Genomic DNA, 15,189 nt, shown 5'->3' on the forward strand with positions numbered 1-15,189 from the left:
ATCCCGGATATCTGATCACTCTTCATATTCTAACCAAATTCCTATCCCCACCCTTGATGACTGATCACTGCCCTCAGCAAGAATCTGGTTTGGTCTGGCCAGGATCTCCCCTTACCCCTGACAGCTCCTCTTACTCACGGGCCATCTACTGACCCCACTCCACCCCCACTCTGTTCCTCAGCTAAAGTCCCCACGTGTCTCTGCAGGTCATACAGAGGGTCTCTTTTCTCTTTCTTACAACAGTTTCCGAACAAAATCTATCTTTACCACCTGCGCTGGCGTCTGGCTCTGGTCCTCTCTGACGTCGCTCGGGGGCCAGGCTGGTGGGTGACTTTTCAGGCATCCCTGTTCGACCCCAGGCCACCCTTCCTCCAGATGGGAGTCCTTCTCTTCAATAACAGTAAGGACTAGACTGACAACACAAAACCTGTAACATGCTAACGTGACGATATGATAATAAAAAAGGAAACACAACAAAGTAAAGGAAGAGGTTTGCAGACAAACATGGGGAGAAGCTTAAATCTGACCAAAAATCAAATCGATGGAAATTAAGCCTACAAGAACACAGCGGTATTCCAACTATCAAAATATCCTTTGAGGCAACGCCCCAAGTTGGCCAAGGAACCAAGAACAGGGCGCTCTCACACGAAGCTGGCTGTGTAAACGAGCAGAAAAACCATATAAGATCATCAAAAATTTAAAACGTCATCGTATCTTGTGACCTACTCATTCACTTCTAGCACTTTCTTCTGGAGATTTACCTGTAGAAGTACTCAACAGACATTTTACATTTTAAAAAAAAATTTTTAATGTTTATTTTTGAGAGCGAAAGAGACAGAGCATGAGTGGGGGAGGGGCAGAGAGAGAGGGAAACAGAATCCGAAGCAGCTCCAGGCTCCAAGCTGTCAGCACAGAGCTGACAGACGCGGGGCTCGAACCCACGAACCATGAGATCATGACCTGAGCAGAAGTCAGATGCTTACCTGACTGAGCCACCCAGGCGCCCCAACCTTTAACATTAAAAAAAAAAAAAATGCTTAAAAGCTATGTTTAAAGGAGGAAAAAATGAAATGTGGTGAATCAATTGAAGATCTACAGTATCAATAAAATATTATACCACTATTAAATATCACACTTAAAGCTACAAGTTCACTAAAAGGCTCCGTGAATGTTTAAACGGTTGGGAAAAAATTGTTTATGTGTGCCTATTTGTATTTTGGGAGAAAGAGTCCACCCCTTTCATTACTTTTTAAAGTGGTTGATAGGGGTGCCTGGGTGGCTCAGTCAGTTAAGTGTCCGACTTCAGCTCAGGTCATGATCACACGGTTTGTGGGTTCAAGACCCACGTCGGACTCTGTGCTGACAGCTCAGAGCCTGGAGCTGCTTCAGATTCTGTGTCTCCTTCTCTCTCTGACCCTTCCCTGCTCACACTGTTTCTCTCTCTCTCAGAAATAAAGAAAACATTAAAAAAACTTTTACATAAAAATAAAGTGGTTAATAATTATTGTTTCAAATATTTAACAACCTGAAAAGATATTGCCACATATTTATTCTACACTGTTACAGAAAACAGCTTTCAAAGCTAAACAGCTTCTAGTATTGGCAAAAAAAAAAAAAACAACCAAAAACCAAAACCTATTTGTGCACATCAACGTGTATGTGAACACATTCGTATGTATATACTCCTCAAAATACTAACAATGGTTACCTTTGAATCACACGTGGGTTCAGGAATGACTTTTATCTTCTACATCTTATTCTGTTGTACCTTCTACATTTCCTGCATTGAACGTCTATTACTTTTGAAATAAGAAGACTTCTATTATACCTACGCTGACCCTGGCCGGCAGCATAACTTCACAAAAGAGTTTCACACTGACTAGAAAAAGAGGTTGTGTGTTTTTAAAATATGTCTCTTTTTCTTTGCTTTCAACTGGCCTGATTCTTTTTTGGGGGGTGGGGAGGAGCCCTTCATTTCCCAGAGGCAAACCCCGTTGCTGTTGCGGAGCCTCAAAGACAGACAGACCCAGGGACTGATGTATTTCTATGCCTTAAATCCTGGTTTTGAACTCTCGTGGCAGCTGGGACTGAGAGATCTCCAGGGGTCCAATGACAAATTTTACTTTAAATCGAAGAACTGTGTATTTCTAAATCCATTATTTTCAAATCCTAAAATTGTTAAAAATACAATACCTTTATCTTCGTACGGTGTTTGAATTCATTACCGTTTCATTCATTCCTGCATCCCACTAATTCACAACCCTAGTTTCACAGTAAGATCACCTGGAGAGTTTTCTGTACGATATCAATGCCTGTGACCCACTGAGTTGTAAGGTCTAAGGAATGGGCACTTGTTAAAGACCCCCGGGCTATTCTGATACGTGTCCAGGATTGAGAAGCCTTGATTTATCCATTCAGCAAGCAGTCATTAAGCCCCTATATTAGTTTCTAACAGCTGCTCTAACAAATGACCATGAACTGAATAGCCTATGGAAACAGGCTTCTGTGGAAGTTCTGGAAGCCGGAGCTCCAAACTCAAGCTATCAGCAGGGTCGCACTCCCGCCTACGGCCCTAGGGGAAAATCCATTCATTGCCTTTTCCGGCTCCTGGTGGCTCATTGGCTTCCTTGGCCACTTTCCTCCACTTTCTGCCTCCATCTCCATGGCCACCTCCTCTGTGACTGTCTTGTTAGGACACCAGTCATTGGATTGAGAGCCGCCACCACCCCACCCCAACCCACCCCGACAACCCAAGATTCTCTTCATCTCAAGAGTCTTCACTTCAATACCCTTCTCTACAAAGACCTTGTTTCGCAAATAAGGTCGCGTTGACATGTTCTGGGAATGAGGACGTGGGCACGTCTTTTGAGGGGCTGTGATCCGAACCACTCGGCCTGCCTGGAGGCCTGCGGGGCCATGCGCACGGGCGTGCCTCACCGGGTTTTCAGCCCATTTGGGCAAGAACGGCGAATGAGGGAGGAGGAGGAACACGCAGGCAGGCACGGCCGGAGGCACGGGCCAGAGCGTGGGCTCTAAGGACGAGCTGCTTCGGCTGCCCAGGGGCTCGGAGAGCTTGGGAAGTCACTGAAGCTCATCAGCTTACACATCCGTTAAGCAGCAGTAAGAAGTTATCTGCCTCCCCAGGCTCTAAAACTGCCGACTTTGAAAACACACTTTCCTAAAAGACTCACAACGGCATCTGGCACCAATAACGGTATTGGAGGGTTTTTCAAAAGATGTTTAAAACGGACAAGCCACGGACAACAGAATGTCCCAAAATTGTCCTCACAGACACACCAGGACGTTCTGTGTGTTCTTTTGCCTGTCGTGAAAGCTTCCGCAGCAGGAAAGATACCAGGGGCGCCTGGGGGGTTCAGGCATTAAGCGTCCGACTCTTGGTTTCAGCTTAGATCATGATGTCATGGTTCGTGGGATCGAGCCCCACGTCAGGCTCTGCACTGTCAGCGCAGATTGGGATCCTCTCTCTACCTCTCTGCCCCTCCCCAGTTCATGCCCTCTCTCTTACTCTCTCTTTCTCTCAGAATAAATAAACTTTAAAGAAAAAAAGAAGGAAAAAAATCAATATAAAACTGAGTCACAGAGGGAAAACCACTCCTCCTTAGAAAGAGAGGCAGCGGCTACCACCTTTGAACTGTCTTTGTCCTTCTTCTACAAACAATAAGTAAGAATCCTGAAGTGCAATGAATGATTTATACTGGTTCATGTTTCCTGAATCCATGAAATGACACTGGACATGGTGACTTTCTCACATCAACATCCATCGTGTGTTGCTTAATGTTTAACAGTTCGATTTCAGAAAAAGGGAGGCACCTGGGCGCCCCAGTCGGTTTATCATCCGACTCTTAGTTTCGGCTCAGGTCGTAATCGTGCAGTTTCTGAGTTCTAGCCCCACATCGGGCTCTGCGCCATCAATGAACAGCCTGCTTGGTATCCTCTCTCTCCCTCTCTCTGCCCCTCCCCTGCTTGTGCTCTCTTCTCTCTCTCTCTCTCTCTCAAAATAAATAAACTTAAAAAAAACCTTTTTCAGAAAAAGCAAAGAGTTCGTCAAGTTATTCAGAAGGGCGACCTCTTGGTCTGCCCAGCCGGTTATAATACTGTTTGGATGGGAGCAGGCAAAGCAAAACTCCAGGAAGACTGAGTCCAGGTTTTCAAGCAGGGGAGCGCTCCATGGTAACCGCCTGACGCTGACTTTGATTTCACCTTGAGCTGGCTCTTCCAGAATGTGGGGATGTGTCTCTGTCTTTAAGAAATCTATTTTGGCTTCTGCTTTCCTATCCCATGGGGAGGCACACCCCCCTCTTCCCCTCACGTACCACCCAGCTGTCCCCCCATTTTTAGGTGGGACTGAGCTCTGACCGCAGAAAAAAGTTGCAGCTTACTTCCTCTGAGGTTTGGGTCCCAACAACCACAGGAAGCGTTTAAGGAGCAGGCTTGTCTCAAGTCCTCTGTCTGCACACGATTTCCATCCAAACCGTCTGCCACCTACCTTCCCTTCCCTTTGGTTCCGTGTTATCTGTTCTGAACGCTTTTGAATTTGCTTATTTTTCTAATCTCTTCTCTCCTACTTTGGTCACACTACTCTTTATCTTGTGGTTTTCATCTTTATTACTCACATTTCCTCACAATGAGCATTCATTAAAATATTTTAAATTAAGACCTTTACCAGCCTTTCTAACCAAGCACATCGCGTCTACCCATACAACACATTTTTAATTCTTATCGCAGAATTTCAGGCAGTTTGTACATTATATTCTATTAAAAACTCTATTCCACCCAAGGTAGTCACAATTCGGAGATTACAGCTTTCTGACGGATGTTTTGTTAGGGATATATTCATATATTCACTTTGTGAGCCGGCAAACACGGTCCGTGAGCTTGTATTTCACACCTCATTTGACATCACGATTCAACAGCAAAGTACAAAGAGAAGCAATTATTTATTTAGATCATGGAATGAATTTCGGAGGGATATTCGGTAAGTATAAATTGTCACGGCATAGCATTAATCCCTGCCCTTCTCACAGCCCGGGGGGAGGCCATGCACTGGGGTGAAGGAGAAGGCAGACACCGGAATGGGGAGAGCGCCTCATAATCACGTAAACTCTGCTCAGCTAACGACTTCCTCTCCTGGAGCTTTTTTTTTTTTTAATCTCCAGAGAGAATGCGAAATTGATTCTCACGAAGCCAAAAGTGATAACCACAGCCTATGCGTTTTCTTCCGTTCAAAACGTCACCACTTGATCAGCCAAATGTTTCACAAAGTCAATTTCCTACACATGGACCATGGATCCCGCCCTTATTCTGACTTAGGACGGCTTGACGTACGACTGTGCAACTTTATGATGGTGCAAAAGCAATACGCCTTCAGCAGGACTCATATTGGATCCGGATCCTGTTCCGGGCTAGTGATCTGCAGCCCCATCCCCTCCTGCGATGCTGGGCAGCGGCCACAGCTCTCAGTCAGCCACGCGGTCAGGAGGGTCAGCAGGCGGTGGGCGGACGGCTGCCTGCGCCCACACGGCGTCCCGTCTGTCACTATCAGTTACACGCGATAGTCAGCACCTGGTTATAAAACAGGCTTTGTGCCGATGGCCGTGCCCACCCGGAGGCTCGGTCTGTGTTCTGAGTGCGTCTAAGGCGGGCCGGGCTGGGGAGTGGTGCTCACTGGGGTAGGTGGCTAAATGCATTTTTGACTTAGGATATTTTCAACTTACGATGGGGTTTATAGGGAGGTTACCTCATCGTGAGTCAAGGAAGATCTACACCGAAGATGTTTACCACCCACGTGATGATTTCAGAGGGTCTAAGTCTAAGCGTCCTATCCGGGCCCCTCCAGCACAGGACTGTGGGAACCGCAAGGTCCCCTCCCGTTTCTCCCCTCCCCCCAGCATCCATCCCCCAGAACCCCTCCCACCTCTACGCCTGTGTCGTTGGGGTGGGCTGGCCAGCGATGGGTTCTGGTGGGTCCGTGATGCCGGGCAGGCCAAACAGAGCCAGTGGCCCTGACGGGGAAGAGCCGCGTCCTCCACAAAGTGACCGCAATGGCATGGACGTGGGGGGCTGGTCGTGGCCAACTTGCCACCCACAGGGAAGATCCTGCTGGAGGTGATGTCAACCCAGAGGGAAGACGGGGGACAGGTTGCCAAGGACGCTGCTCAGGCACCTGCATCCCGACGTCCCTCATACCAGCCCCCGGCACGTCTCCATCTGCACAAGAGCCCAAGTCCCTCCTTTGCTTGAGCTCCATAGCGCAGCCCGAGCAGCAGCCACTGGTCAGAGCCCACCTGGCCAGCAACCCACAGGGAGCCCGGGCCACAGCGAAGCCACAGCCCTCGGCAGGCACCACACTGAGGACAGAGCCAAACGCTGCAGGCCGACCGCCGCTCTTCCGCCGCCTCCCACTGTGGCTCCCGAAAACAGTACCAGGCGTTCCCTTCCCCAGACCGACCGGCCTCGTGGGCAAAGGCAGGGAACCCACCACTTACCCACGCGATCTGAAGGGATGACCTCCGGGCCCTGTTCCCTGATGGAAAAGCACTAACGGGAGAAGTGGCTGTGCCCCTCCCCCACCCCCCGCCGGGTTGGCGGACAACTGCCAATGACCAGGAGTCAATGACCCCTGCACCTGCTGCAGCCACTTTGTAACCACGTGGGAACCGGAAGCGGGATGGCGGCCGGGGAGCCCCAGGCACGGGAGACCTGGCGACACGGCCATGGTGCCAGATTAACCAGCCGCGAAGCACCTGCCCCTGAGTTTCCTGCCAGGTGAGATGATAAAACCATGTTGCTGCGGCCACGTTTAGGTGGGCACCCCACTGCCTGCACGGGAAAACACCTGAGCCAACATAGGATCCCGGCCTCTCCCCATATACTGACAACTCCGGATAGACAGACAGATTCCCTGGGAGACCGTGGACCACGGGAGGTTGCTGACTAAACGGCCGGCCAGGGATGGGTGGAAAGGAGGCTAACGAGAATGGTCAGTCTGGAGGGATCACATTCCTAACAGAAGGCTCGGGGCCACTCGCCTGGACTCACTTCTTTCCCTTTGAAGGAGGGCTTCTCAAAGGGACAGGGTCCTAGTGCCTTGGGAGAGGCAAGCCCCGCCCAGTCTCTCCAGGGTCAGGAGCCCCCCCCCCCACGCCCTCACCCATTCACAGAGTGCCCACCCTAACACGGTGGGTCTCCGTGAGTTTAAACAGTAGGAGAGAAAGGAGAGACAGCAGGGTGTGACAACGGAAGGTGACGCATAACAGATCGGAAAGAGGCTCACCTTCCAGGCTGAGGATGTAAGGCTGGGGTGAGGGGCGCACATCGAGGGGCTCGTTCACCCACCACCCCTTGAGAGAGAAGGTTGTTACAACAGTGGGGAGGACGCCCCTGCCTCTGTGGGTCCCGATGCACAATGACTAGCGATGATCTCCCTCCGCCCCCAGGTGAGCGCAGCCTCGGGAAACCCCAAGCCGGCGTCTGAGCCTGGCAATGCCAAGTTCACCTGACTTAACGATCTGAATCCATATGCCAACACCCAGGTGCGATTTCTGCAAAACGCCTGCATCTAAGCACCGAGAGACGATTCCTTGGTCGCTAGAGACACTCTCTGTTTGCCCATTAGCAAGTACATTTCCCCCTTGCCTCTTAGATCATTTCTATTGTCCCATTTCATCCTTCAATCTTTACTGCGAACAATAACAGTAATAATATTAGATTCTCAAAATACGGTTCTCAAACCCTGCACATATGTGAGTCTGGGTAATGTTCGAGACGGCTCACCTAATTGGGCCATTGGTGTATAAAGAGAGTAAAGAATAAAAGCCTTCTGTAGCAGCACAGCCCTGTAATGGAGCCTTCTGCAAGCCGAGTGACTGAGCAGTGCCCAGGAGCTATAAGAACACATTGCCCATAAAGGCAGAGGCATCAGCTCATTGATATGCACATTATTCTGCGATCAGCTTTGCAGCCACCTGCAGCCCCGGGCTGGTGGGGGACTACGCGCTTACCTGCTCTGTGGGTCCGGCTGGTGGCCCACGCAGGTGAGCGTGGCCGTCGTCTGAACGCCACTGCTGTCTATTTCCTCCTGGACTGCCCACTGCTGCTCGCTGGTGACTCGCACGGCCGTTATCTTCACCCCTGCTGCTGCCTTAATTCTGTGGGGTGGGAAAAAGAGGTACACATGTATAAAACCACTTGAGGTCAAGGTAGGTGGTAAAAATACGTAATCAGAGCAGATCTCCCCTTTCCTCTGGGAGACGAGGGAAGAGAGGTAGTAAATGGTTTTCCTTTGAAAACTAAGTGTCTTGTTATTATTTTTAATGTTTATTTATTTTTGAGAGACAGAGAGAAACAGAGCGTGAGCAGGGGAGGGTCAGAGAGAGAGGGAGACACAGAATCTGAAACAGGCTCCAGGCTCTGAGCTGTCAGCACAGAGCATGATGTGGGGCTGGAACCCACAAACCGTGAGATCATGACCTGAGCCGAAGTCGGACGCTTAACTGACGGAGCCCCCCAGGCGCCCCTGTGTCCTGTTATTTTTGCAAGTGCCCAGAGTAGAAGCCCAGGACTCTCCCAAGCGTGTGTTACTTTACTGTTCCATGAACATGCTAGGAACCAGATCTCTGTCTGCTGCGGGCTCACAAGTGATGGAAAAGGGGCAGATGTGTCCAGGGAGGTGTGGAGGGGACCTGGACATGGGGAGGCGTCCCCACGAGGTGGAGGAAGCACAAAAGGCTGGGGGTGCTGGAGAAGCCCAGGGGGGACTTCTGAGTCCAGGATGAACGCTGCACTGGGTTGTGAGGGAGCTGAAGTGTCTCCACTTCCTAGATGGAAGCCCGTGGGCCAACTATCAATGCCCACTGAGGCCCTGGGCACCCTTTGCCACAGATACATCCAAAGGAACTTGATTCAGTCCTAAAAAGGAATGAAGCGGGGAGCTTGGGGGGCTCAGTCAGTTAAGTGTCCGACTTCGGCTCAGGTCGTGATCTCACGGTTCATAGGTTCCAGCCCCGCGTCGGGCTCTGTGCTGACAGCTCAGAGCCTGGAGCCTGTTTCAGATTCGTGTCCCCCTCTCTCTCTCTGACCCTCCCCTGCTCACGCTGCCTCTCTCTCTCTCTCTCTCTCTCTCTCTCTCTCTCTCATAAATAAATAAAACATTTTAAAAAATTTAAAAACAAAAGAATCATGCAGATGCAAGAATCACAACCCCGCTCTCCCACCCCAGACTGAGTGACGGGCAGATGCCCTCTCTCCAAAGCCTGCCTGTGCGTGCTTGGTGTGCTTCTGGAGCCACGCGGGCACCAGGCGCTGGGGACAAATGCCCAGCAGCCCCGTGCGGCGGCAGACGGCCGGCACTCGAGCTCAGACCTGAGCCTGACTGCCCCTCCCCCTTTGAGTCCCGGAGGGGCCCCACGTCCAGTGAAGTTTCTCCTTCGGGTTTCTTGCTTCCTCTCACCCGGGACTCCACGGGCACCTTGTGTTCGGGGACGCAGCGTCTCTGACCGGGTTCACGCCTCCTCACTGTGCTTCTCTGTCGTCTCTCTTGTTTTCCGAGACAGAAGCCATTGCAGCGGGTGAACTCTCTCTCTGGGAGTTTGAGAAGCAGGCATCCGACACTAGTATTTCACAGCAGGACAGAGCCACGCAGGGCTGGGGGCCGGCCCCCGTGCTCACCGTTGTCACTGTCCCTGCCGGTCCCCGAGAGGTCGCAGGGGCCCCAGGGGGCGGCGGGAGACAGGCTTGTGACAATGGTCCTTAACCAGCAGATGTCCGCATTTTTCAATATTTTGCCAACCGGCAGGGCCACCCCAGTGCCCAGAGCCACGCACGAGGCTGCGTTCATCTGAGCAGAGGAGTGCACGTGAACCGAGGCAAAGGGCAGACCAGGGCGGCCTCCCGAGGTCTCCCTCAGACGGGTTCTTGGCCCCAGGACACCACAGGTGCTTTTCTTTATGCCGCTACCCTCTCGAGGGGGCGCCTGACCTCACCTTTTCCTGGCTCGCTGGAGCCCAGATGACAGCCCGGGATACTGGTCACCCAGTTGCCTCCCTCCCCAGGGGGCAGCCAGTCACCCCCCGGGTTTGGCCAATGAACGGGGCATGTCCGTTCCCTCCTGCGCAGGACCACAGGCTCTGAGTCTCCCTCCCCGTCCACGCCCTTCGCCGGGCCTGGCATTAGGGCTGCAGACACTGTTACCGTTTTCCTCACTCCTCACCCGCCTCCCGAGCCACCGGGCGTCCTGTGGCCCCTGCTTGACCCAGAGCACACCACGAACGTTCTGCCCTGCTGCCCAGCCCCGGTCTCCTGTGGCTCTGGAAGCTTCCCTGGGGCTGCAGCAAGGTCAGACCTGAGAGGGTCACCCTGCTGTATCAGCAATCTGGAACACGCGGGCATCCAGAAACTTCAGTGTGGTTAATTTCTGGCCACAGAGGAAGTCCCTGCCGGGCTTTCTAGGGCCCACCCCTCCCCCAGAAATGGACTTTCAAGCTGCCAAAGTACCTTCCACAACTTCGATAAAGACACGCCGGCTTTTATACCCGCTAACGACGGCAATCACAGCAGGGTGAGCACTGTGAGTGAGCATCACAGTCACCAGTGAACGAACTGTCCCCAGCAGGGCTGAAAGCCACGCTGCCTCCCTGGGGCTTTTTTCTCAGCTTTTCGTTTCAGTGACTATTATGCATTATCGCTATCACCACCACCAGCAACCATCCACTCTGGCAGAAAACAGACACTTGCCCATCGGAATGGCTACAACAAAAAGAGAAAATAGCAAGTGTTGACATGGACCTGGCGTAGCCGGTACCGATCCGCCCGGCTGGATTGAGTCCATTTGGTTCCATTTCTCTGGCAATGTCCACTAACCTGGATTTCTGTGATCCTACAGCCAGGTATGTCCATGACTGGTGTGTATGTGCCCAAGAGAAAGGCAGGCTCATGTTCCCCGAAAGAGCAGCAGGAAATTCATGGCAGCACCGCCCTATAAGCTCCAAATGGAAACAGCCTACATTCTCACTAGCAACAGAATAGATAAAGCATATGAAATACGGTACAGCAAAAACAAGGATGAGCGGGCCCCCATCACGCCAAACAACATGACGAACCCCCAAAGACAATGTCGGGTGAAAGAAGCCAGATGCCCAAAACTGCACAATCCCATTTGCAGACAGTCTGAAACAGGCAAACGGGTCCATGAGGTTAAAGTCGGCATCGTGGTTACTCTTCAGGGAAGTGACTGGACGGGGTCTCAAGGGGGGCTTCTGGATGTGACGGCATGGTGGGTTTTGAGAGTTTGTCGGGCTGGGCTCACTTACGTGTACTTCCTTGTGCATACGCTCTGGTCCGGTATAAAGTTCAAACAAAGCAAGTAGACCTCCTGTGTCAAACAGGGATGCCACGTTGCAGCCAGGGAGGTGTGACTTCACCACTGGTGCAGCTCAGCGGGAGGCCTCAGGATGAGTTAGATCGTCCCCACCCTGGACACACACAGGGGCGCCTTCCCCCAACTTCCAGCACCCCCTGAGGTGCCCGGGGCCCCACGCTTGTTCTGAGCGGCACAGAGTAATCTGAAATTTTGACCTTGTCTATGATGGGGAAGAGTCTTAGAACCCCAAGGAACATCCCTTTTGGTTGGACCAGGACCAGGTGACATTCCAGCTGCTGGAAATAAGCAGTGAGAAAGACATCTGGACTCCAGACCGGGGTCCGCCCAGCAGGGACTAGAGACAGGAAAGAGACCCACAGCTTCTGCACCTCATTCCCCTGTGGCTTTCCAGCCCACAGCATCTCCCATCTGGCAGGACCCAAGAGAACCTGCTTGGTGAGTCCATCCGAGACTTTGTTTCTGATACTTAGGCCATCCACTTTAGAATAACTCAAACCTCAGCAGAATTTTTGATCATTTGATTGTTTACACGGTGGAGGTGCGGTAAAAGATCAATCCTCTGCACTGATAGACTCTCCCTTTTGTGATCACAACACAGCTGCAGCGGCTCCGGATCTCACATCCTCATCCACCAAAGGAAAAGCAAGATTCTCTCCCTCAGAACAAAATCCTGGAGCTAGGTTTTCATAGGGTGAATGAGATTGAGGAGCCCACCTTGGACCACTAAACTGTGGCCTAGGGGGTGGAAGAACAGAATGCACCAGTTTAGCCAGATAACAACCATCCCTGCACTAAGAATATAGTTAAGCCCAGGGCGCTCAGGGGGCTCAGTCAGATGAGCATCCGACTTTGGCTCAGGTCATGATCTCGTGGTTTGTGAGTTCAAGCCCCACGTCGGGCTCTCTGCTGTCGGGCTGTCAGTGCAGAGCCCGTTTCGGATCCTCTGTCCCCCAGTCTGTGCCCTTCTACCACTTGTGCTCTCCCCAAAATAAATAAATATTAAAAAAAAAAAAAAGAGTGAAGTTAAGCCCATCTGAATCACAGGGCAGTAACCATAAGTGGCTCCTAAAAAGACATTCAAGTCACAACAGAAGAAATGAAAATACGAGCCTAAAGGCCGATTACCGAGGTCCTGCTCCCCTCCCAAATACAAGTTATAAAACTGTTCTAAATTCTGGTTCGTCGTCCAAATCCTTCCCGATTTTAGATTCTATTTGTTAGAACAATTTGAGCCCAGAAAAATCCAAGTCTTGAATATTCATTACATGTGTTTTAGAGAAATATTTTTAGCTTGGTGATATTCTTAACACTTGTTATGGATAAAAACAACAATATCTAAAACTATGTGCAAACTATTAATGCACTTAGATGAGCTGTGGGGATCTGGGGGCTGAGCAAGTAAAAGGTGTGACCACTAGGTGGCAGGAGCGCGCAACAAGCGCGATCTGGGCGTCCCTTGGACAGGTTTGCGAGCTGTGGGAGTCCCTAGTGAGCTAAGCTTTTCCAAAGGATAGGGCACGGCCCCAAAGGGGAGGGGGGCAAGAGAGGAGCGGGGAACAGGAGGGTCAGAGAGGGGGCTTCTATGTCTACATGACGTCACCGAGCAACACAGTGTCAAGTCTGCAGATCACAGAGCCCCAAAGGGCAGCGGAGGCTGGGGGTCTTATAGCCAGAATTTATGGCTCACAGACGCTGGGCACAGTTTTGCAGGGTATGGAAAGCAGGCAGGCTCCAAATGGCTAAAAATATGCTTATTTGGGGTATCTCTGTAACAATCAGATGTGCAAAAATTTGGAGTTTGGCGCTGGCAGGATTTTGAGCTAACGAGTCCCAGTCTGTTGTGAAGAAATAAACAATAGAAGGGCCAATACACAGGGACCGTCTCTGGCTCCTTCGTATAACAACCGCTCTCTGATATTCACAAGCAACTTACATTTCTATTTCCATGGGGTCTTCATTACAGAAATATTTACCTGAATTCTTGAGTTACGGGATTACACTGAGAAGAATGCATTGTCATATTCTTGTGTGTTGATGAACCGACTCTTCAGGTAATGAGTCCCACTCACGCGTGGCCTCTGGATGACAGCGCACCCGTCTCCACCCACCGCTCTCTCATCCCTGCCATGTGGGTTTGGTCCTGTCCTGCTAGCTGTCAGCCATAAGTATAATGCAAATCTAATGCAGAGTGAAGTTGTAAGTCCTGTGATACTGGAGGACTGGCAAATGCCAGCAAAGCTACGAAGACGGGGTCTGAGAGAGTCCACCAACGGGCGCTCGCGAGATCCGTGTGGACAGTTAACACGTGAGCCGGAGAAGCCCAGCAAGAATGACAGTTTCTCCCAAAGACAGCAGGTTGAATAGCAAAGCATAGGGCAGCTCTTGAGGAAACTGGGGAAGCCCTCAAATATCTCTGCTAACTCGATCCTTGTGGGGACCTACTGACCACGTCTAGTGTGACACGAAAAATGAGGCATTGCCCCGTCGTATAAAACTGAGGGAAAGTGACAAATCGACAGCAAGCAATGCGTGCTTTGCTCTGGGTGGCACAGAGTGGGAACTGCTGAACCCAAATTTTGTTTAAGATACGATAAGCACGTCGTCATCTTCATTTCTCAAGGAGGAAAAATAAATCCCCCCCAAGTTTCCTGTCGCTTGCCATCGTCTATGAGACTTTATGTTCCCATCAGCAGATTCGTTTCAGCCGGCCAAATATTCTCAGATTAAAGAAGAATGCCTAACACTCTTGTAGCTTTGAATAGCAATGCTCTAAAAAAACTGCATATTTTGAGTGTGAAAAAATATACTAACATTCTGTATTGGTGGGAACCTTGCTTCCTTCTGGTTCCTAGAACAACATGTGCCTTCCGACCTTGGTCTTGCTGCCCCTCTGCCTGAAAGCACCCTCGCCCAGGACCTTCTCCCTCATCTCCTTCAGGCTTGGGCAAACAGGAAATTAAGAGAAGGAAAAGGCTGCCAGGGGCAGGGGAGGGAAGACAGGCATTGGGACCTGTGGCTCAGAGGTTTTTGAACTTTCAAGTACATACGAATCACCCGCTGCCAGTTACAAATGTCTACACTCAACTTCCAGAGCCTGTAATTCACTAGGTCCGGGGCAGTGCCCAATAGTGCTGTGTTTTTAAACAGACTGCCGTTATGATGTATGTGGTCCTCGGAACACTCCGGATAACGGCGTTTGGGACCCGTTCCAGATGATCACGCTCTGTCGAGGAGAGTAATGCCAGGAACATCTGGCGTGCCACACACTCTCTGAAATGAGCCCGGCCCTGGGCACTGGAAACACTTTCAGGGTGTGATTCAGGAAAACTGTAAAGATGCTTTTGATTTGGATTCTCCCAGCACACGTTTTCTCTGTGACGAATCAGCCCGGTAGAGAGAGAGAGAGAGAGAGAGAGAGAGACGTATGTATGCATGTCCTACTAGGCACCTGGAGGCTGGCAAAGTCAGGCTCTGCTGAGAGCTCGTTTCAGACCATGACTGAAGCTCGAAGAGATCGCAGGGCGGGGGCAAAGGGTCTGGGAGGCAGCCCACCGCACTGCACCTGCCAAGATGACCACAGAACAAGTGGGGGTCTCCCCCTTGCCGGGTGGCTGGAAACTGAGGATAGAGAGTTTTGGCCTCTGAGTCTGAAAGAGAACAAGCAGCATCCTGAAGGACAGACCCAGAACCCGTGCTGGAAGAAAGAGCACACAGACCTCCCGAGCAGAGCCTTGAAGGACGTGCATTTCAGCTCTGAGCAGAGGAACATGCAAAGACGGACCTGGGTGTGG

The 15,189-nt window shown here is 51.1% G+C and overlaps 1 protein-coding gene across 1 annotated transcript in view; it reads right to left on the bottom strand.

Annotated features, from left to right (window-relative positions):
* Positions 1–15,189, bottom strand: part of LOC144218108 (transmembrane protein 132B) — a 209,007-nt gene that overhangs the window by 157,956 nt on the left and 35,862 nt on the right. Inside the window, exon 2 of the mRNA XM_077747942.1 lies at positions 8,022–8,168. Coding sequence (XP_077604068.1) covers positions 8,022–8,168 — 147 coding nt within the window. The remainder of the gene's footprint in view (positions 1–8,021; positions 8,169–15,189) is intronic.

Source organism: Crocuta crocuta, unplaced genomic scaffold, assembly GCF_008692635.1.
Source record: "Crocuta crocuta isolate KB4526 unplaced genomic scaffold, BGI_CrCroc_1.0 scaffold29, whole genome shotgun sequence".
NCBI classification, from domain to species: Eukaryota; Metazoa; Chordata; class Mammalia; order Carnivora; family Hyaenidae; genus Crocuta; species Crocuta crocuta.